The sequence below is a fragment of the Pieris napi genome, chromosome 24 (assembly GCF_905475465.1).
Source record: "Pieris napi chromosome 24, ilPieNapi1.2, whole genome shotgun sequence".
Classification (NCBI taxonomy): domain Eukaryota; kingdom Metazoa; phylum Arthropoda; class Insecta; order Lepidoptera; family Pieridae; genus Pieris; species Pieris napi.
The window spans coordinates 4,054,108-4,077,328 of record NC_062257.1 but is presented as its reverse complement, the minus strand read 5'-3'; the positions used below and the strand labels follow the sequence as shown (position 1 = coordinate 4,077,328).

The following is a 23,221-nucleotide window of genomic DNA, read 5'->3' as shown; positions in this document are numbered from 1 at the left end:
TTGTTTTTGTATTTAAGACGTGTGTCGGATCCGCTAGTTTTATTTTTATAATTATTTAATAAAATGTCATCATGTTAAGAGCTGGTAATACGAACAGCGTTTCTAAAAATTCTACTTAATATTAATTTTTAATTATAATTATTAGTAAAGATTGTCTATGATTTACGCGTTTTTCTTTCTTCTAAATATATATAACCGCATTTTTTGTGTTTGGTTATTAAGTATTTTATTAATTATTCGTTCAAGGCTTTTGTCGTGGGTCACCGATACAAAAGAGTACGAAGAGCGCGCACGTTGGGCCTCACAGCCGGGACGTTGTGACAAGTGCGGGCACGTTGGACGTACGCATCTTAAAAATGGCTGCCCCATGTGTAATACGCATCGTAGCTGCAATGATTTAGGACATAAGTATGTATTATATGTCTAATGGATTTATAGCCTGGCGAATATCGTACCGCCTAACAGTCGATTCTTTATTTTTTAAAAATACTTAGTCTGCTATTCGGGACACCGAATCTAGCTAGTAAGATAAAAAAAAGAAAGTTGATAAGACAACAAATACATTATGTCAAAAAATAAAAATTTACCTTCCAGGAACCCCTCCACTAACTTGAACTTTATGATATGGTATTAAAGTTAAAATTGACTTTTAAGTATTATTAAGAATATTTTGTATGGTAATATAGAAAAGTGTTGTTTTTAGACTTTTTCACTCAATTTTTTAAATGTTTCTCTCCGTAAGAACCATCCTCGTACTTCAAGGAATATTATAAAAAAATAATTGGCCAAATTGGTCCAGGCGTTGTTGAGTTATGCGCTTACCAACACATTTTGCGATTCATTTTTATATTATAGATAGATATATATGTAACTGTGTTGGCCTAATGGCTTCAGCGTGCGACTCTCGTCCCTGAGGTCGTAGGTTCGATCCCCGGCTTTGCACCAATGGACTTTCTATGTGCGCATTTAACATTCGCTCGAACGGTGAAGGAAAACATCGTGAGGAAACCGGCTTGCCTTAGACCCTTCGACGGCGTGTGTCAGGCACAGAAGGCTGATCACCTACTTGCCTATTAGTTGACAATAATTATCATGAAACAGATACAGAAATTCTGGGGCCCAGACAATTTTTTAAATTTAGTTCTTGGATAATAAAAATACGTGGCCTTTCAATAAATTATATTGCATAAAATATTAAATATGTATATATTTTATATATTTTAAATATTATATATATTTTATATATATTGTATATATTTTAAATATTATATATTTCATAAATTCTCTTTACGAAATTTTTATTTTAATTATAGACTTTCTATAAGGTAATTCACCCTTCTCACTCTCTCTCAATCGGTCTCAATCACTCTCACCCTTTTCTTCGACTAAAACGCTGCACATCTTCGTGACGTTCCGTAATTTTACCCTCATGCGCCTAAAGAAGTTTTACTTCAAAATACAATAAAAATATATACAAGATAAAATAAAAATGCCAGAAATCGTTGTTATTGCCTTCAAGTATTACGTCACTTACGTATTCAACCCTCCCCCCCCATGTAACGCGCCGTAACGTTTTTCTATACTGTAAAAAATTTCGTGTCCACCCAGTGACTCTTTATACCTAAAAGTTACCATTAAGTGGTGTAAAGTACTGGAAAGTCGAAAATAATATTAACAATAAAGCGTAATTCAATCCCCGCCCCGCATCGTAACATTTTACAAGAGAAAAAAATTACCAGCCATTCTTTTAAAGTTTTTTTCTAACAAAAACGTTTAGTGAATTCCAAATTCTATTGCAGGTCAAAAGTGTTGGAATCAAAACGTGAATTGTCGTTGCGCGATCGGGCTCTATCGTGCGGGATGCCATTTCCAGAGCCAAAAGTTATGAAGGAATTTCTGAATGCAACATCGGATATAAGCCTTGGCAACATACCGCAACCCAGTTTAATTCAATTCGCGGTATTTGTATTGAGAATTTTGATAATATTGTAGTAGGCGATTTGTACGTTTTTTTTTACACGCTTTATATTAACTTCACCTGTATGTATGTATGTAACCGACTCCTTCGGACTCGATTTTGACCCACTTTAAACGTACAGATTTTATTCAAATTTTGCGCACCTGTCAAAGATCGATGACAATGCAATAATCCGAAAAAATAAAAAAAACTTTAACTAAAAAATAAATAATAGTTAAAAAAAACTAAAAAACACGCTTTTAAAGCATATCAAACTAAAAAGTGAAAAATAGTCGGCTGAAAATGGCGCTCTGTGCCATATTTTTCGTCTATCGAGCAACCCACGCTTTTTCACAATAATACCAGTATTTTTTGTTCATTACCATTTTCAGCCTAAGTTAGGAATTATTTTTTTGTTGCGCACTTACTATGTGCGCAACTCTTGCTCGTGATGGAAAACATCGTGAGGAAACTTTCGCCTTTGACCCAAAAATTAGTGTATCTCAGATATCTGACCGCTTTAGAGATGATCACGAAATAGATGATTGAGGTCGTGAAGGACTGTACTGGTTTGTTTGAAAAAGTTATGACATTTTATTTTTAAGGTATTTTATAGAACAAAAGTAGGCTCATCTAATGTTAAATTATACCGCCTATGGACACAGAGCCAGTTTTGCAAATGCGTTGCTGGCCTTTTAAGCGTTTTGCTTCCGAAATGTGCTGAACTCATTTATGTTAAAAAATTGCGGGTAGACTTTTTATGACACTACCCTCCGCAAACTAAAAATCTCATATAGGCAATACTTCTATAATTTGAAAGTTTCGTAACGTACAATAAAGTAAACTTTTTAACCGATTACAAAAAATGTGTTTTATGTGTATTGTTGGATTTTATTCGAGTTGGCTTTCAAGTGTTAAATTTCATAAGTGATGATTTAAACGGTATTCCTTGAAAACAGTTTTATCAAAATCTGTTAAGTAGTTTTAGCGTTAATTATTTTAATTATACGAATAAATACTCTTTATAGAAAATAATGGCTAAGAAATTGGATTGGACGGAGCGGTACTGTGTGGAGAAATTTCTACCTTTGCTCACAAAATGGCATCTACAAGCTTGTGTACCCTGTAAAACTATTCAACCTGTCAAAATTAAGAAGAAAAGGAATCCCAGAGGTAAGAATATTCAAAAGACTAGTTTCATTCTCTATCGAATCGCTAAATATGTTGCTAAGCGCAAAACTAAAAGAAGAATTGAAAAATTCTAGAAGAATTCTAGTATATTTTTAAATCCTTGAAATATAAGGAAGGCTTTTTTGGAGAGAAAAATTTAAAAAATTTCACGGTAAATCCTAAAAAAACGGTTCAACCGTCTCTATGGGCTAGTATAGCAAAATTCTTTTCTTTTCTTTTTTTAAAGACAATTCACACCAATTGACCTAGTCCCATGCTAAGCTGGTGAAGCTTGTGTTATGGGTACTTGGCAACGGATATACATACATATCTATATATATAAAAGAAAGTCGTGTTTGTTACAACACTTATAACTCGAGAACGGCTGGACCGATTGCCATGGTTTTTGATTTGTTGAATTTGTTTCCGTCCAGAATAGCAGAATAAGCAATAAAATATCGGATAAGTTATCGAATAACAATAAATAAATTAATTAATTTTACGAATGCAAAAACCATATGGTGCAATCTGTTGACAAAACTACGCATCATTTTACGTCGAATTCGTGTCAGTTCAAGAAATTCCGATCTTGAGGTGAATGAGGAGATGCATAACCATGCTTTGATCCTGATCAAAAGTTGTATTAATGTAATACTTAACATTAATGAAATCCTAAAATAAGTTAAATTAAAGTAACAACGATATTATAAGTTTGTAGGGCGGAACGAAGTTAGCCAGGTCAGCTAGTTATAGATAGATAGACATATAAATACATATTTAAACACCCAAGACCGAAGCACAACACCAAATGCTCATCACATCGATGTTCGTCTCAGCCGGGGATCGAACCCGGGACCAATGGATTCGCAGTCAGGGGTACTAACCACTAGACCAATGAGTCGTCTAAATGTTCCATATGTTGGTATGTACTGGATTACAATTTAAAACTTCAAGGGATTCAATTTTTTTTTTGTCAGGAGTACCAAGTTACGAAGTTGTATGGAGTGATATAAGCGGACAATATGAGGCTTTGATCCCCGATGAACAAATTAAAGGTAATCTCGATAATATTTGATTTTTTATTCCGTAGAGTTCTGACATTTCATAAGTGTTTCTACAAAAAAGTTCTCCACCGAAAAGAGGACAAATTTGACCCATTTGTGAATAAATAATACTGTTACGTATTTTTTATGTTTTACCTACAAAATGGTAAATCTAAATATTTACTTACTCAAGTGACCTAATACAAAAATAACAAATATTTCAATATCACGAACAATATCGAATTAACTTTAATTACTTTATTTTATTCTTTAGCTGGCATCACTGCCTACTAATTCCAGGTTTAGAAAACCTTTTAAAAAAAATAAAATGTTATCTTTACTTGAGCGTTTTTTACTGTTTGTGATGAAAAGGGACGTTATCACTCGCCGTTAAACCAATTTTTATGTGGAGCACCGCACTTAATGAAACGGATAAATTAACTAACAATATAATTTATCTATAGATGTTCAGACTCGTAAATTGAAAAATGTGTTCGGCCAAAAAGGTTTACCATCTCTGACATGTCAAAAAATGATAGCTGTCAGAATTCTACGGAATTAAAAATCAGAGTATAGTATGTCCTATTTACTATTATTATGTTTTCATTCGCTTTGTTATAGGTATGTTATCTAAAGCTGGCGGCTTCAACACATTTACACTTTGTGCTTGTATAGTGTCTGTGAATAAGCGCGACACGTGATGTCAAACTGAAATACAATCACAAATACATCATGAAAAGACTGTCCATCTCTCTCGCGCTCGGTCAAGCTTATGAGTATATAAGAGACAGTTATTGTTTTTCTTTTGCTACTGTTTATGTTGATCTTTACTGTTTTATATTATTATTATTTTATACATGTTGATCTTTTTTCAAACATTACCAGGGCAATCTCGTGAAATGGTGCACAATGTTTTTAATTATTTTAAGCATCTTAATAAAAGCAGTTTAATGAAAAAATGTTATATTTAATTTGACATCAGATGCGAGTATTGAAAGAATTGTTAGTGAACTAAAAGTGAAGTGTGTTGAGCTAGATGGAGCTTATGTCGAAATATGAAAAATTATTTACACAAACTACTCTTTCACGTTCTTGGTCTGGCTTAGAACTTTTGGATCCACCCTCGTATGCACCTAATATTTATATGTATTTGACACATTTTTATTTATTTACAACCCACCCAACCTTACTAACACCAGAGTGGACTAAAATGTATAGCATGGCAAAAAAATCATATTTTGAAACATACTGTATGTGAAATTGCATTAGTGTGAGTACTGTGAACCCGCCAGCTTTCGATAACCGACCTATATATATCTATTTACATTGTATATCCTTTCTATAACATATATTTCATATCGATTGTCCTCTTTTTAACATGTGTTAGCGCCAATTCGCTTAGTTTTATGAATAAATAAAAATAAATCAGTGGTGCAACCCTATATGGGTATTGGCCTCAAATCGCATCCATTTCTTTGATAACGATCAGGCTTCTGTGTCTGACACTTCGATATTTGGTCTAAGATATGCTCTACTAGGTAGAAAGATAATTTCATGCATAGTTGGAGTTTAATAACAAATTAAACGATTTATTTAATATATAATGTTACTGAAACTGTTTTCATTAGGTACTCAATTTTCCACTGAAATCAATTAAAAAAAGTTCCAAATATGACCGTCGCGAATATATTTTTTTATTGACTGTTATAAGCTATTTCAGAACGATTATCGACATTGTAAATTTAATTCGACACTAAGGGTCTGTTTCACGATGTATGGATAAAGTACCAAATAGCTATGCAACACAAATTATTTGGAAGATAAATTGTGATATTTGACATTCATCGGACTCATAGCTTATGATGGACCTTATGTGACGAATAGCGCTATCTGACAGTCGTGAAACGCAACAATAGTGTTTATCCTACCAATAAGTAATAAATAGCTAATTTGGAACTTATCCGTACATTGTGAAAAAGACCCTAAGTAGATTTGATAGATAATTTTATCAAACAAGCAGTTTCAATTTTTTCAATTTTGTTTAAGATGGTGAAGAAATAGCAGATATATGGACGACGGTTGAAAGGCAAGACTTGATGAAGGAGTTTTATCCAGAATTAGTTGAAGCTTACGAAGAATCCATCAAGAAACCACCAAAAGTGAAGAAGACAAGAGAAAAGAAAACAGCAGACCCAAAAACAGATAAACCAAAACGAAAGTACACGCGTAAACAAAAAATATCAAACTTAAATAATTCCATGAAGAACTTAAGTTTATCTAAAAGCCTAAACTTAAGTGTAAGTGTCAATAAGTTAAAACGAAAAATTAAAAGAAATGCTAAAGGCACAATTGAGAACTATCTAAAGAAAAGAAAGTCCAGTTTGAACTCTTTATCACGAAATGAGTCCAGAAAAAAACTCGATAAAGAAAGAAAAAGTGTATATGATCAATCTGGAGATATAGAGTCAAGAAATTACGAAAACCACAGAGATTCTATAAATAATGTTGGAAATATACATGATCTATCCACGCTAATTGGTCTTGGTTCTAAATCAAGATTAGTTTATGAAGCAAAAGAAATTGACTACGAAAAAAGAAGAAAATCAATAAATGATCTAAGCAATATAGAACATGATAAATCTGCAATTTATGATATACTGTCAACAGACTCTAAAGCCAACAATTTCGAAAAAGGTCACACCTACGGGATGAAAGCAAAAAATAAAGAAGTCGATCTATCTGCAGCTGACGTAATAAAAGAAGGAGTTTTTGATGCAAAAGATAATTTTGACAATAAAGAAAATTCAATACATATTCTTGATACAGATATTGAAAGTGATTTATCTGGAATAGTTGACGATATAGTATCGAAAGCGCCTAGTTTTACTACAGCGAAAGTTAATAATAACCTCGTTAAGTTGGTATTTCAGAAGAGAATCGATATTAACTGTTCGACCCCCAAAAATAGCCCCCGAAAATCCCGGAAAAGTTACTTCTTTGATAAATTGGTTGAAGGGGACGCGTTTGAAATGTCGCTTGATCATGATGAAACAGTTGATTATAGTTTACCTGATATTAAATTATAATTTCGCCTTTATTACCTTGAATAAAAAATTTAATTTAAAGGGTGTTTTCTTTTCAATCAACTAAAACTGCAATGTTACGTCTCCTCTGTGCTCTTCTATGACGTAGAATCTTGGACGCTGATAGAACTTATGTCAAAAATTGGAAGGGACTTTTTTTTTAAAATAGGCGGCAAAGGGGCAGGAGGCTCATCTGTTGTTAAGTGATACCGCCGCCCATGGTCACTGACTTTTGCATCGCAAGTGCGTTGCAAGCATTCTGGCAGTCGAGGTGATACGGATGGTATCTGGTAGCTCTCTCTGGTAGGACTCTGGTAGCTCTGGCTTTACAGTCATATGCTTAATATATCTTGGACTTGCATACGAAATATAACCGTGGTCAGAATGCAGAAGAACCGTAGATAGAGTATAGAACTAGGTGAGCTTCTAAAATAACAATAATAACTAAAGAGAGAAGGCATTAACGCGAAATACTTAAGTGCGAGCGAAACAGAATATCAGTTTCTCTGTCTCTATTTGCGTATCCGGTTTTATTTGTTTACCACCGAGCCCTTGGTGGTAAACAAGTTTTCACCGCTTACTGATAAATCTGTGAAACCCAAGTCAAACCCATATTTTAAGACTTTATCCTTTTAAGAGGTGTATTTAAAGTGTCAGTGATGGTGAATTGTTGCATAATTAGCTGTAAAAGCTATAGTCAACGTAAAGAACCAAACATAACCTTTCATCGTTAAGTAGCTTATTTTGTCACGACTCAGTAACTTTGTTCAAGAATTATTCATGTGTATTTTGGTCAATAATAAGCAATCTTCAATTAATTGAAACTGTAAATACGACATATGTTGATTATTCGCTATCTCACACTCTATACGCTGATGCCTGGTCTATACCATAGTCTGTCTACGAGAAGAACAAACTTCACGAACGAAGTACTTCGCTTATGACGGTGAATGTCAATCAATGTCCGAAATATTCTATAATTTTCGTATATTCACATCTTTCGACAACAAAAAGTATGAGCTCCTTCAACTTTGACACACATCTTGATAAAATAGTCTTCGGCAATAGTTTGTTCAGAAGCACGGCGTTCAAAATTAAAGCAGCAATGATCATTCCCTACCTTTGAAAGGATTTGTCACTATAAGAAGAATAGTTGCCTTATCTGCGAATACATAGATTATAGATCAAGCTACGACCGATTGGGACGTCAATGAATAATGTCGCAGACGCAAAAAAAAAATATTTTTGATATCTGCCCTTTATATGTTTATAACTTAGGAACTACGTTTGAATTGAAATTGTTTTTGACGTGATAACGTCTTTAAAATCGTTTTAGTCGGGTGACATGTTCAGAAACTTGTGTCACACCAAAACCTCACGAGCGCGATCGCAGGTATAACGAGAGAGAGACGGACCGAACTCCCGTCTCATCTCGAGCGCTGCCAGTCATTCCGTGAATGTATGAAGAAAAATGTATATCATAGTCGAATAAGTAAACTTGTCATTTTACACCCGAAATTTATCATCAAAAGTGTGAATAAAACGATAGATGTAATTTAAAATTTGAAAAAATTGTTATCTTCATTAATTCCTTACTTCCCAAAAACTTATATCACCAATAAGACGTTATCACGTAAACATCTCGATCGTAAACCTACTTTACAAACAACCAATATTTTTTTTTTCAATTTTTTACTACTAGAGATTAATATTTCAATCCTTTTCTCACAAAGGTCGATCGATCGTTTTTGTAAAATATCTTTGAATTCGACAGATCGAATTTTGACATTTATCAATTTAAATTTGCGAAAATCTGAATTGGAAATAATTTTAGATTATAGATCGAGTATAGAAAGCGGCCGTTTATCCTTCTAAATACTACCGTAACTGCTATATATGTTACCATGGCAACACACATCTATGGACCATGTTTTTAAATCTGCTAGTACTTTAAATAAGCGCCTAGTTAGCTGTTCAAATCCTTTAAGCGGTGCATTCACGTGACTTTGTACGAAAGCTTAGAACAAAAAGGAATGTGATCCGAGTCAACTTTAATAGACTTTTGGAAAAGCGTATTTTTCACCAATTTAAACGTTTCGTTTTAATTATACCTTTAAATATAGCCACTTTTTCTAGCGCCTTTTTCCCTTAATTGCTAGTTGTATCATGTAGTAGTACTGGAGAAGGACGGCGAACAGAACTTGACCTAAAGGAGGATCCTCAGCAGGGCCGTCTTAAACAGTCTTAAACTGACGACTCATTGGTCTAGTGGTTAGTACCCCTGACTGCGAATCCATGGGTCCCGGGTTCGATCCCCGGCTGAGACGAACATCGATGTGATGAGCATTTGGTGTTGTGCTTGGGTCTTGGGTGTTTAAATATGTATTTATATGTCTATCTATCTATAATATGTATGTATATCCGTTGCCTAGTACCCATAAAACAAGCTTCACCAGCTTAGCATGGGACTCGGTCAATTGGTGTGAATTGTCTTTAAAAAAAAACTAGGCTTGGGCCATTGGGCACACAAGAATTTGGGGCTCTTTTGGAAAGTAAAAAAAACTAATTATATTTAAAAAAAAACTAAGTATGACTTATAGTTCATCAAATACAGTATGATATAATAATAGGTTATTATATAGATAAAGATTGCCAAATAACTAAGAGTAACTTAAATAAAATCTTTTTCCTGGTTTGAGGAATCAAACAGTAATTAAACCACTTCGAATTTTAACGTTGATCGGAAACGATTAAACAGCAAATTGATACTGGGAACTCGGCAGGTGACGTCCCGAAACACCTCTCTGGTATCGAAGTACTTTGTACAGCTTTCCACGAAACTTAATACAATTAAGCGCAATATAATTAATTATCGTTAGTGAATTATTCATTGTTGTGTTGCAATAAGAGTGTACACTTATAATAATAGTAATATTTATGTTTTTACAAGAATAAAAAAAAAATCAGTGGCGCTACAACCTCTTTAGGTCTTGGCCTCAGATTTTTGAATCTGTTTCATGATCATTTTTAATCGAATAGGCAAGTAGGTGATCAGCCTGTGCCTGACACACGCCGTCGACTTTGGGTCTAAGACATGTCGGTTTCCTCACGATGTTTTCTTTCACCGTTCGAGCGAATGTTAAATGCGCATAGAAAGAAAGTCCATTGGTGCACAACCGGGGATCGAACCTACGACCTGCTCGTATTTGCAAGAATATGGTACAAAAATATTAGGTAAAAATTTCAACTCTGATGGGGCGAAACCATCTTCAAAGATTTTATTGATTCCCGTCCCAATTGTTGTTTTAGTAAAGGGATCAATGAACTACCTATAATATGGCAAAAGTGCATAGCGATGGTACATACTTTGATTATTAAATATTATTATTAAAAAAAAACACTTTTTGTTCCTCCTATCAAAACGCCAATTTCATATTTAAGGACTTAATACTATGGTGATACAATTTAAACGCATATTCTACATCATGGCGTACACATTTGACTTACATATTTAAAAGGTATAATTTTATTTAGGTTACATATACATTATCAATCATATAATAGTCAATTCTTATATTATTACATCATCACATTATTAAAATATATTGTAAGTTGTAACGTTATCAAATTAATATAAGTAACAACATTTTTTTTAAACTATTGCCTATGCCTCCTGCCCGTTTGCCTCCTATTGGATAAAAATACTATACTACTATATATACTATTACATAAAAAAGTTTGGAAAATTGGAAAAGCGACCGTTGAGAACGCAGAAATATATGTGAGAAAAGATTTTATACAGTCCAACCCTGGTTGGATCAAAGGTTCAAAATTGTTGAGATTCTCAAAGCTATTGAACGCTCCTTACTCTAATGAAGAGGTTGAAGTATACGCCACTTTGAGACAATGAGCGTATGAAAACAAATGAGCAATATTCAAATTATTATATTTAAATTACGCGTCACGTTGTTTGTCCGCAATGGACTCCTTAACTACCGAACCGATATCAATCAAATTTGCACACAGTGAGCAGTTTGATCTAACTTAAAAGATAACATAGCTTACATCTCAATTAACACCCGCAATATTATTTTATTGCAAAAAAAATATTTACAACTTTTGAAGTTAAAAATATCCTAACAACTTCACAGCAACCATTTTTAAGATTTCTTAAGTAAATAAAACACATTAAACAAATATAAATCCGAGCTTTTTATATACTTGATATCTTTACAGTACTAACAATGATTCAAAAAAAGCTATTAACTTAGTTTTGTGTTATTGTCGACTTATTGGTCTAGTGGTTAGTACCCCTGACTGCGAATCCATGGGTCCCGGGTTCGATCCCCGGCTGAGACGAACATCGATGTGATGAGCATTTGGTGTTGTGCTTAGGTCTTGGGTGTTTAAATATGTATTTATATGTCTATCTATCTATAATATGTATGTATATCCGTTGCCTAGTACCCATAACACAAGCTTCACCAGCTTAGCATGGGACTAGGTCAATTGCTGTGAATTGTCTTAAAAAAAAAAAGTTTTAAGAAAAATAAAATACGGCTCAAATATAAGTCTTTTCTCCAACTTTGATTTTGTTCCCTTTGGAGTAGAGACTCTTGGGCCGTGGGGCTCAAGTGCACTCACTAATTGAAGATTTAAGTTGGCGCCTGCGCTTTCCTCGTTAAACGAATAAGTATCGCAATAGAAGAAATGCTGCTAGCATTAAAGATAAACTTTTTAAATTTGTTTTAATTTTCTATTACATTTAATTATTATTATTACTATGCTGTGCACCAATGGACTTTATTTCTATGTGCGCAATTAACATTTACTCGAACAGTGAAGGAAAACATCGTGAGGAAACCGACATGTCTTAGACCCAAAAAGTCGACGGCGTGTGTCAGGCACTGGAGGCTGATCACCTACTTGCCTATTAGATTTAAAATTGACCATGAAACAGATTCAGAAATCTGAGGCGAAGACCTAAAGAGGTTGTAGCGCCACTAATTTATAAATTACTATGTATGTTAAGAATATAGTAAATACTTTATATTTGTGTGTGTGTGTGTGTGTGCTATTAAGTTATGTTACAGTAGAAGGGTTTCCAAATCTTACACATAATGTCTTGACACATTTTTGTTTTTAATTCTAATAGATATTTTTAGTATTTCGCTTAAAAAAGACAATTTCATATAGCTTTCAAATAAGCTCGCATTGGGACTTCTTACAAACCAGCGACAATGGGGTCATTCTTTGTTTTCGAAGCTTTCTAAACCTTCCAATACAGCCCTTGTTCCAACCTTTTAGCTTTAGGTATATTGGGTAGTATTAGTTCTTACGCGAGCTCAGGTCGGGAGTTCGAACTCAGGACCTGCTGAATAAAAATATATAACAAATTACAAGAAAAATTGAAGAATGAAACAAATAACATGAGGTTTACCAAATTTTTTAATTTTATTATAATGGGTGGCGCAAAAGTACTGGCACTAAAGAAAATTTGTTTACTTTTGGAACGAAGTTCCTAATATCGTGCGTTGTGAAAGGGGGCTAGACGGAAAAAATTCTTACGAAAAGTTGTCACGACACTTTTTTGCTATTTGCTCCATTGCGTGGTCCATACCACGTTGAATACACCGGTTCTCGTCCGATCACCGAAGTTAAGCAACGTCGGGCGAGGTCAGTTCTTGGATGGGTGACCGCCTGGGAACACCTCGTGATGTTGGCTTTTTTTTTTCGTCGTAGATCTATCATACTGTTATGATACCAATTAACATATAAATTAATCGAAAGGAATTTCGTTCCATCCGGGTGTCCCTTAACACCTCTAAAGTTTTTTTATATGAAATTTCCTGTCATTCTGTTGTTGAAAATGTGTAGTGAACAAATGTAAAATACACTGAAAATAAACATGGACCGTTTTACTTATTAACGTGGAATAATCGTGTCAATGTTCTTACGGAATAATTCATCAGTGATAAAAACACAACGTGAATATCGTCGACGATTACCCCACCGTCCGGCACAGATTGGTCGCACAATCCGACGTTTTGCCACACGCCTTGAAGCAACTGGCTCAACATTGGATAGACCTAAGTCAGGGAGACCAAGAACAGGCCGTTCAGCTGAAAATATCGATTGCGCGAAGATGTGGAAGAGTGTCCAGAAACATCAACGAGGCAACGTATTTTGGTGAAAGACTTAAAGATGTTCCCGTACTAAAAAAAGTTATTTAAGGAATCATAAAATGTATATGTATCGCTGAATTTTTTTTTTTTAAGACAATTCACACCAATTGACCTAGTCCCATGCTAAGCTGGTGAAGCTTGTGTTATGGGTACTAGGCAACGGATATACATACATATTATAGATAGACATATAAATACATATTTAAACACCCAAGATCTAAGCGCAACACCAAATGCTCATCACATCGATGTTCGTCGCAGCTGGGGATCGAACCCGTTACCCATGGATTCGCAGTCAGGGGTAACCTCTAGACCAATGAGTCGTCAATTAATGTTATTACAATAAAGCTCAATTTTTAATTAAGCTCTCATGTATCAACACAGTTCAAAATATACAAAGTATTGGTAAAAACATATTTAAAAAAAAAGTGGCGCTACAACCATTTTAGGATTTCCATATCTGTTTCCTGATCAATTGTCAATCTAATAGGCAAGTAGGTGATCAGCCTCACTGACACACGCTGTCGACTTTGTGGGTCTAAGGCAAGCCGGTTTCCTAACGATGTTTTCCTTCACCGTTCGAGCAAATGTTAAATGCGCACACAGAAAGTCCATTGGTGCACAGCCGGGGATTGAACCTACGACCTCAGGGTGTCGCACGCTGAAGCCACTAGGCCAACACTGCTCTAATATACTTTTTAAACGCGTTTTAAGTACTGCATCGAATTGAAAATATCTGTGTTGTGAAGACTGTAGGTTAAATTATATGACAACGCGGTCATCATCGGGCTATTCGTGCAATCTATAATTTAAAATGTAGGGAATCTCTGAGAGATAAATTCAAGGAAATTAATATACTTACCTTTCCCTCGCAATATATTTATGAAAATATGATGTACAAAAATAGTGATAAGTTTACTAGAATACAACATACGCACAATGTTAATACTCGGAACAAACGCGGGCTGCAATTTCCCCGTACTAGACTATATAAAGTTAGTTATTCCGTTTTGGGAAAATGGATACTCTTTAATAAAATCCTAGAGGCCCTTTTATCATTTTAAGAAATTTAAGAAATGTGAAATAAAAGCTGTGCAAAAAGGCTTACTATAAAGTTAACTAGAGTTGATAAAAGGGCCTGGGACTAGTGCTAGACAGGCTACTTCTAATTAATTTGCGATGTTTTTAAAATAAGTGTTGTTTGATGATTTGCTATTTTAAAAGAGTACCGAGAGTTTTCTACGCCGGCCTTTTCTCTCGGCCTACACCCTCTGTCTTCTTTGCCGATGAGTTTGCCTACAGATTCAAATTTAATGACGCGGAATAAGTGATACCTGTATCTTATGTTCCATACTATACATATTTCATTTTTTAAAGGTACATATATAAATATATAACGCTATGACGGAATTAATGATAAAGGGGGCAAATTTTGATAAGGTTCAGAGCACGATCGAACTGTCTAAATCCTTTTTAACCTCGTCAGTGTGTTAGAATGAGAAGTATTTGGGTTTGTTCACCCCTCTATCGGGAGATCGCGGGTGGTCGGGGCGGATCGGAGGCTGCGTCGCAGGGCGCGCGCGCGTCCCCGGCCGTTTCGTCATTGCGACGTACGCTTTAGTCTCTCAGCACCAGAGCGTGACGTTCCTACCGTGTTGAGCCGCGTTCAGAGGAGCCCCGGGCTAGATATATCTGTGTGTGTGTGTTTGTGAGCTTTGTGAACTGGCGGTTGTGGCGCGATGTGAGACAAGCGGGATTTTATGTGTAAGTGTTAATTTTTGGGAATGTATAACCTCCAGAGCGAGCGCACGTGCAATCAATTTCTCATAGTCTAATTAAAGCAAAGCTATTAGTGTTAGAAGTGTTTTAATTTTAATTCTATTATATTTTTTATTGTTTGGAACTATACGGTTTCCGGTAAAAGCTATATAGTCGTTGATTACAGCAGAAAGTTCGAGAAAAGACTGGAATTATATGCTATTTGGGTGTTTTATCAAAAGGCTAATGAGCCGGTTCTGTAGGCAAAACGAGAGATTTTTGCACACTTTTATATAGGCTTTCATGGGCCATTAAATATAATGCTTCATTACTTATTGTATTGAGCTTTAGATAACCTTTAAATATATCTTTTGAGCTCTGTTTTAGCGATATAATCTGTTCTTTGTGGTACGCGTTCAGTCATGCGTGAACACTCTGTATGAGTGATTTAATTAAATTTCTTTTAAAGGTTTTTCCTAAAACAATTTATGAAAATTTCATACGAATCAGTGAAGTTTCTTTTCATTTTATCGTCTTGTGAAAATTTCTTAGATTATCTACGTGGAATTATTGAATTGTTTATTGTTTGATTAATTTTGGTTTGGTTATGACATTATAAATGTTCATTTAAAGCTCAAACCTAGGCGCTTTTAAAAAGCTCATTTTACGACATGAATTATTTATTACGTTATTCATATCTTGGCGTTTTCAGTGGTCAGGAGATGGATATTAAATTGTAGATATTATTTTAAATATTTTCCCTGAATGTTGCCATTATCAATGCAAATTTAATTTAGAACTTAAACAGAAAACTATAAAATAAAACTATTTTACTCTGCTTTCTATAAACTAAAACAATGCATTCTTTTAACTAAAATTGCGTCTTTTTCTGTCAATTGGTTAACGCTATTATTAAAAGAGACTATTTTAATCGGTGCATTAAGACTTAGTATTAAATAAAACCTAAACATAACACACATATTTTCTTAACCTACAGTGGCATAATAATAATAAAAAGAAACATAAAACACATTTAAGAAGTGTGGTCCCTGTGGAAGTGTACTTTTAACGCTGGCAGGATTTCCTCGCTGTATTGAGATACTTTTTCGTGCGAGAAAAGCACCAGCTCTGGGGTTACCGGTACTATCTACCAGGGGCTAACTTACAGACTGAATTATTATAGAGAATTCAATTGTTTCGTATATGTATAGACTGCAATGCGTCTGTGTGTTCCAGAATTGGAAAATTATCGCGAGGAATAGAGATAGATGGAAGAATTTTGAGGCCTTCCGTCGAGTAGGTACTTAGTAGTTAAAAACAATGACTGAGACATAGGGTCTGTTTCACAATGTATGGATAAAGTACCAAATAGCTATGCAACACATAAACTATTTGAAAGATAAATTGTGCTATTTGACATTCATCGGACTCATAACTTGATGGAATTTATGTGACGAATAGCGCTATCTGACAGTCGTGAAACGCAACAATAGTGTTTATCCTACCAATAAGTAATAAATAGCTAATTTGGAACTTATGTAGAACTTATCCGTACATTGTGAAACAGATCCTTAACCCTTTAGCAGAATAAAGGCTATTTTATTATTATGGATTGTGATGTAGACGTCAAAGTACCAAGACTGGGAACTAATATAGTATATAGAAATGTATTTACATTTCATTATATTTTATAAGATACATAAAGAATTGCCGCTTTGACATGTTTGATACCTGTATCCCTGTGTCTTGACTGTGTCGGTTTCATCACGATATTATCACAAAATGCCGAAACAAAAAGCAGGAATACGATCAAACATATAAAAAATAAATTAATTGGATCAGTGGCGCAGTAATCTAATAGGCAAGTAGGTGATCTGACGCACGCCGTCCACTTTTTGCGAATTTGTGCGAATGTTAAATGCGCACATAGAAAGAAAGTCCATTGGTGCACAGCCGAGGATCGAACCTACGACCTCAGGGATGAGAGTCACACGCTGAAGCCACTAGGCCAACACTGCAATCAAACATCTACGCGACCGATAATGCTCATTATAATGAAGAGCATTGGCGTAAGTGTTCCACCCCCTCCCTAAGGTGGTCGTCTATGGAATTCCATAGACAATTGTCTATGCATGGAGTACGTAACGTAAGTCATGTCTAAAACCTAAACACCTACAAAACTTTACAAATGTAATTATTTTATTATCTCACACACTGTTTTATTGTGTTTTTTTATTATTTTTATTACTCTTTAATGTAAATATTCTACGGTTTCGATATTTGTAAATATGTGAGGAACATGTATACTAACTTTTTAGTATAGTAGTTTTATTCTAAGAGTACATTGTCTTCACATATAATTATTTAACAAATGTAAACAAAATATTGTAAACCTATTTTAAAAGAGTTAGTGTGGAGTTTCTTGCCCATTTTTCTCCACACGAAACTACCTTTTGGAAGGGGCAACTAGAATCTTCTTTGTATTTTGTTTGACGTTCAAAAGTGCCATTTTAGGTGGTCTAATTGAAATAAATGATTTGACTTTGACTTTAAAAATCGATGACATAACAACAGACACAAGCCTGGTAATCTTGTCTATGAAATAACACAACACAGGCCGAGACTTTTTAATGGTTGTAGCGCAACTGGATTATTATTATTAAAACAAAATAAACACATATTATGTACGTCGAAAGCATTCCACATATCCCCTCCGAAGGGAATTAAATAAGTATTAAACCGTGATAAAACGTGTCCCTATGTAATACTACAACACACACACACACAATACTTTTAGTTTACGATATATTTGCGACATACACATGTATAAAAATTAGGGCGTTCATTCATTCATTACTCACACATATTAAACTAATACCTTACGAAGCGAAATAATACTTTAATGACATGACTCTTAATGTAATTGTAACTTCTATTCTAGCTTTTAAGACAAATTTGCACACGCGGCAGAATATGCGAACTTTAGATTATACCACCATATCATTTTTGTGCCATATTCTTGCAAATAAATTAAAAAAAAGAATAAAAGTCATTAAGGTAGGATTAAAGATCCATTTAAGCGAAACGATCTTATTTATATATTATATTATATGATACTAGCTGACCCGGAAAACGTTGCTTTGCCATGTATATTGTTATTATTTCTAGGATTTTTTTTTAGTTTAATAAAAATCTACAATAATAAAAATAGGAGTTGATCGTAGAAGGGTGAAAATTAGAGGCTGTATGTATTTTTGTATGCTGTATCATTAAAAAAATATCTAAAAAAAACAATTTTTTTAGGCTGGACACCCGCCCCTTAGGTTAGAAATATAGATAGTAGCCGATCCTCAGACTTGCTGAATATCCATAAAAACTTTCTTAACAATCGGTCAAGCCGTTTCGGAGGAGTATGGGAACGAACATTGTGGCACCTTAATTTTATATAAATTAGATTAACTTCTCGTTGCTTAATAACTCCCTTATAACAAAATCTATCTGTGTTAAAAAGAGATATATTCGTTAAAACAATTATGTTTGCAACATTTGTATCTGTTATGGAAGTTTTTTCAGGCTTTTATTATGAACAGAAAGCCTGCATTGAGCGCCACAGCCTTTGTAACAGGTGCTACGTAGGCAACTAAATAAAATTGTATTGTAAATATGTATCGTGTTCCGAGTAAGCCAATGCGAATCTCAATCCCGAAGTTTTGGGTTCGAATCACAGCACCAATAGATTTTTGTATTATTATTAATTGTACGATGAAGGTTAGCCAAACTGTAATATAAAAAAATAGGATGTCCGTAAAGTCGGTTTACTGACGATAGTTGAACGTGACAACGTCATAAGAAAATACTGATGGAACGGTTGCATTTTTCAAAAGAAAATTTTAATTTTGTTTGTTTGATAGATATTTTGTATAGATTTAGAGAAGAAGCTAAGTAACAATCACAATTGAATTGATCAAGTTACAATTAGTTGTATGCATAAATATAGTTATGCCAAATTGTGCCTCTTTGTCGCTCGTTCCGCGCTCTCGCTTGCACTTCAAGCCATAAATGGAACGCCTCAGAGGTAACGCCGCATGAGTCATATTTTTTCGTGCGTGCAGCCGGCACCATTGAATTATAAGACGTTGTCACATTCAAAAACTAGTGGTGCTTTAGACTAGTTATCCTTCAACGTTCGACATTTACAGAAACACCGTAGAAAAATCCATGTTCTCCCGGTGTTCGAACCTACGACATCAGGGGGATCATGCGTCCAAAATAAGGGATGATGACGCATCCTTGCACGCATTGCATCCTCCCATCTCTACAAATCAGGGCGAATTGGCTGATGTGAGTATGGCCCTTGCAGTGCCAATGTCCATACCATGAACAAGGCTACTGTTACCGTGTCCTGCCTCGGTAGATTACTGGTGGTATTGTGGGGGTTTTACCGGATAATCACAGTAGCGAGTCCCACTTAACCTTCTAGCACAAGAAGGTACAATGCGCCGTGGGGTATGCGTAAAGCATAAGCAAAACACTGCTCTCGGTAGATACCCAAAAATCGACTACAGACACAGCCCTGCGATTCTGTAACTCACTTTTCGAACTCACACAGCGGTTTTCGCATCGGCGGTCGCTCTCAAATCAGTCGTGAAGCAGGCATTTTATGATTTGGCATTCTGAAAAGGTGGGAGCTTGTAGTTTATTGTTACAGAAAAGTGAGTTACAGAATCGCAGGGCAGAAGTCTAATAATATTATACATATACTCGTAATCATAAAAATCGCGATATTTCATGTTTTCCATCTTATAAATAGAGTGACGCCAAGCAAAAACATTAAAACGGGAAAATGAATCAAGGTTTTCGAAAAACAAATGCACGCGTAAATAGATGTAAAAATTAAATTTGGAATTCCTACCCAAAGAGGAGATATTTGAGGTCAAAGTGGCCAGTACGACAAAACCTCTATTTTATATGTAAGGTATATAAAATATATATAAGTTACCAGACTTGGTTGAGTAGCTCGACATATACATCGCAGTCCATAATAAAATAAATGAGCAAAGACTCATAGTGTTGCAACAGTATTATTTGTCTCGAAAAATTGTTATACGCGACCCTTAGCCCTTGAGTTATGACCACAATATGCTTTCGATTATTTTCGGGACAGTGAACACAGTGGTAAATGTACCTTTATATCGTTTAACATAAAAAAACATTTATGGTACAATATGACCACACAGTATAACTTGACAGCGACATTAAGAAAGGTTTCCAAAGATGTGTGCCAATTTCCTAAAAATATAATTATGAACTGATGAACGTATATTTAAAAATTCTAAATTTACATTTTCTACCAATTCCCAAGTTATACCATAGAGCGGGCGAGAAGATCTAGGAAGACACTCTCCGCCTCTCTTTTTAACTGCCAAGTTTTGGTGTATCATAATAAAGTAATAAACCCTTAGCATCTATCAAAATAGAAGCACGCAATTACATCATATTGAGAAGAAAAACATAGTCTATAAAAGATAACCGAACTGTGGAATCGACTCCCGGTGGTCTTCACTGAGAGATACAACCTCCAACTATTCAAAGTTAGTGTACTCCTCCTTCAAAGGTGGGCAACGCACCCACTAAAAATGGGTGTCCATCGGCTGCGATGACTGCCCTTTATGGGCGTCCCGTAGGCTCTCGTGCCCCCCCTATTATATATTATATCTATATATAAAAAAACACATGTATAGGTTGAAATTATAAATAATATCACCATATACCCGAATTCAATTACGACCAGTCACCACAAGTAGCATCCGTTCACGAGGAAGATGCATGGCCAGCCATCGTCCCCTTCGCACTTATTGCAGGGACGTAAGTGTTGCTATATAACTATTTGCGCAAAAGTAATATCGAGATGATCTTTTGATTTAAATTAATTATTTTCTTGGGAAGTAATGTTTTTTGAGTTATAATTAGTTTAAATGTCCTCCAGTCTATTGAAGGCGGAAAATGGGAATAGTAGAATTTTCGGGAAGGCTTGCTTTTTGCAAGTACAACCCATATACATGTTAGGATGTGTTGCCTGCTTTTATAAATATTGTCATGAAATTTTTCTTTCTTTCTCTCCATAATATTCATGGTATAAATAAAAAAAGACCAGAATTAATCCAGCCGTCTTCGAGTTTTATGCTTATTAGAAACTAAAAGCGATTCATTTTTATTTATATAAGTTATGTTAAATAACTTTTAGTATTTAAAGACCTGCGAAACGCCACGTTAGCAAAATATTTTAGGGAATTTAATATTTCCACATTCTATATCTGAACGGAAACATTTTTAGAACGTGTGTGGGTAATGTCACTGATACTGTTGTGCCGAAGCGTTGACATTTCAAAGCATTTATACGTTTCATTATCGAACATCAAGGCAGAATAGGAAATACCACCCGTATTAGATTAGATATGGTTAAAAATGTTTATGTAGAAAAGTTTATTGAAGTTATACTTCTTTAGGCGCGTTATGAAAAATTGATGAGAGTGAAATTTTACGATGCGCGCGCACCGTGACACAAAATTATCAGTGTGATTATAGCCGGCGCCGAGCGTGAGCGAGCGAGATGGGAATAAGACAATCTACAAGTAAAAAGAAATGGAATATGCGTGAAGTTAGCAGCTCTGCCAATAATTTTGAATGACCATAATGACATTGACCTTTTAAACGAATGAAGGAGTTTTAACTATTTTTTAATCGTACTTCTATAGTCATTTTAATTTTGTTTATTGTTTGTTTTGCTTGTGTTGTGCTTTTGAAATTGTCCATCACTTATACCACATACACAGATAAAAAAAGATTAATTATAGGATTTACAAAAAATATAATTTCTTATTTAACGAGATGTATAAACTCAGAACAAGATCAATTTAACCAGCCGCGGGCACAGAAAAATATTTTCCAAAATGTATTTGTCAATGCCCGAACCCAATAACCTATTACAATCTGTAATCCACCATCTGAGATAGTAATCTTAACTTGACTATCTCTATCTAAAAAATCAACTTGCGGCTGAGTTTCCTGAGAGCGAAAATTAACATTAAAATCTCCAGTTAGAATCATCGGAAATCCATGATAATTAATATTTAAAGTCGAGAACCTTCAATTGTGAAGTGAAGTAATTGCTGATGAATAAATTTTATGATATTTGTCGGCACATGCCAATATAACCTTGTTGAATATTATAGAATGTCGCAATCGTCAGAAAATGTATTATTAATTTTCTTATTTTAAAAGTAATAAATCAATAAGTATATGTAGAGATTTTCAAAAAACTTTGCAATTTAAAATATTTTTTTTAAAACTGTTGAATTTTTTTGAATCACTATTGCTATTCACAATTGATCTGTTTGAAATTTTAATATTTTTTTTAATAATCCTAATTGATTATGATATTCGCCACTAGATGGCGTATAAGTCAAGAAGCGTGGAGTATATGACAATTGACATATTAATATTATACTTACGACCAATCCGAATTATTATTTTTTAATAGCAGAAATAGACTAACTACACAAGTAAGCGTTAATTTCGTCAGAAAAAAAATCTGCGTTACTCCCTAGTCGCACCTAAAGAAGTTTTACTTCAAAAATCTTAATATATGTAAATTACGTGTATGCTATGGACTCCTGAACTACTGAACCGATTTCAATCAAATATGCACACCGTGTGTAGTTTGATCCAACTTAAAAGATAGGATAGCTTCCATCTCAATGTATATATGTTTATTATATGATAGTCACAATTCTAACAGATGGCGCTGTGTTGAAATTACCAACGTTTCACATAAGCAAGAGTTTCGCAAGACTAAAATAAAAATAATAATTTTCGCATCAAAATGTAAATAACCGTCACTCATAGTAGACGTATATACCAAAGAGGTAACAACGTATTGTTACCTTAATAAAATAATGTGATGAGCTAAAAAGGCTAAGATAGAAAAAATCTTTTTATTTTTTATTGATTTGGTAGTTGCCTCGA

General features: G+C 34.4%; 2 protein-coding genes and 1 pseudogene across 10 annotated transcripts in view; all 3 read left to right on the top strand.

Annotated features, from left to right (window-relative positions):
* Positions 1-7,295, top strand: part of LOC125061664 (flap endonuclease GEN) — a 102,490-nt gene extending 95,195 nt beyond the window's left edge. For all 4 annotated transcript variants that reach the window (XM_047667188.1, XM_047667189.1, XM_047667187.1 and 1 more), the window contains 5 exons: positions 247-408; positions 1,800-1,959; positions 2,986-3,130; positions 4,105-4,182; positions 6,217-7,295. In XM_047667188.1, the coding sequence (XP_047523144.1) occupies positions 247-408; positions 1,800-1,959; positions 2,986-3,130; positions 4,105-4,182; positions 6,217-7,256 (1,585 nt within the window). In that variant the 3' untranslated portion in view covers positions 7,257-7,295. The remainder of the gene's footprint in view (positions 1-246; positions 409-1,799; positions 1,960-2,985; positions 3,131-4,104; positions 4,183-6,216) is intronic.
* A 5,564-nt stretch (positions 7,296-12,859) lies between these two features.
* LOC125061960 lies at positions 12,860-12,978 on the top strand (annotated as a pseudogene).
* Positions 12,979-15,053: 2,075 nt separating this feature from the next.
* Positions 15,054-23,221, top strand: part of LOC125061694 (cyclic nucleotide-gated cation channel alpha-3) — a 145,981-nt gene continuing 137,813 nt past the window's right edge. For all 6 annotated transcript variants that reach the window (XM_047667249.1, XM_047667247.1, XM_047667243.1 and 3 more), the window contains exon 1: positions 15,054-15,202. The gene's annotated coding sequence lies outside the window, so the exon portion shown is untranslated. The remainder of the gene's footprint in view (positions 15,203-23,221) is intronic.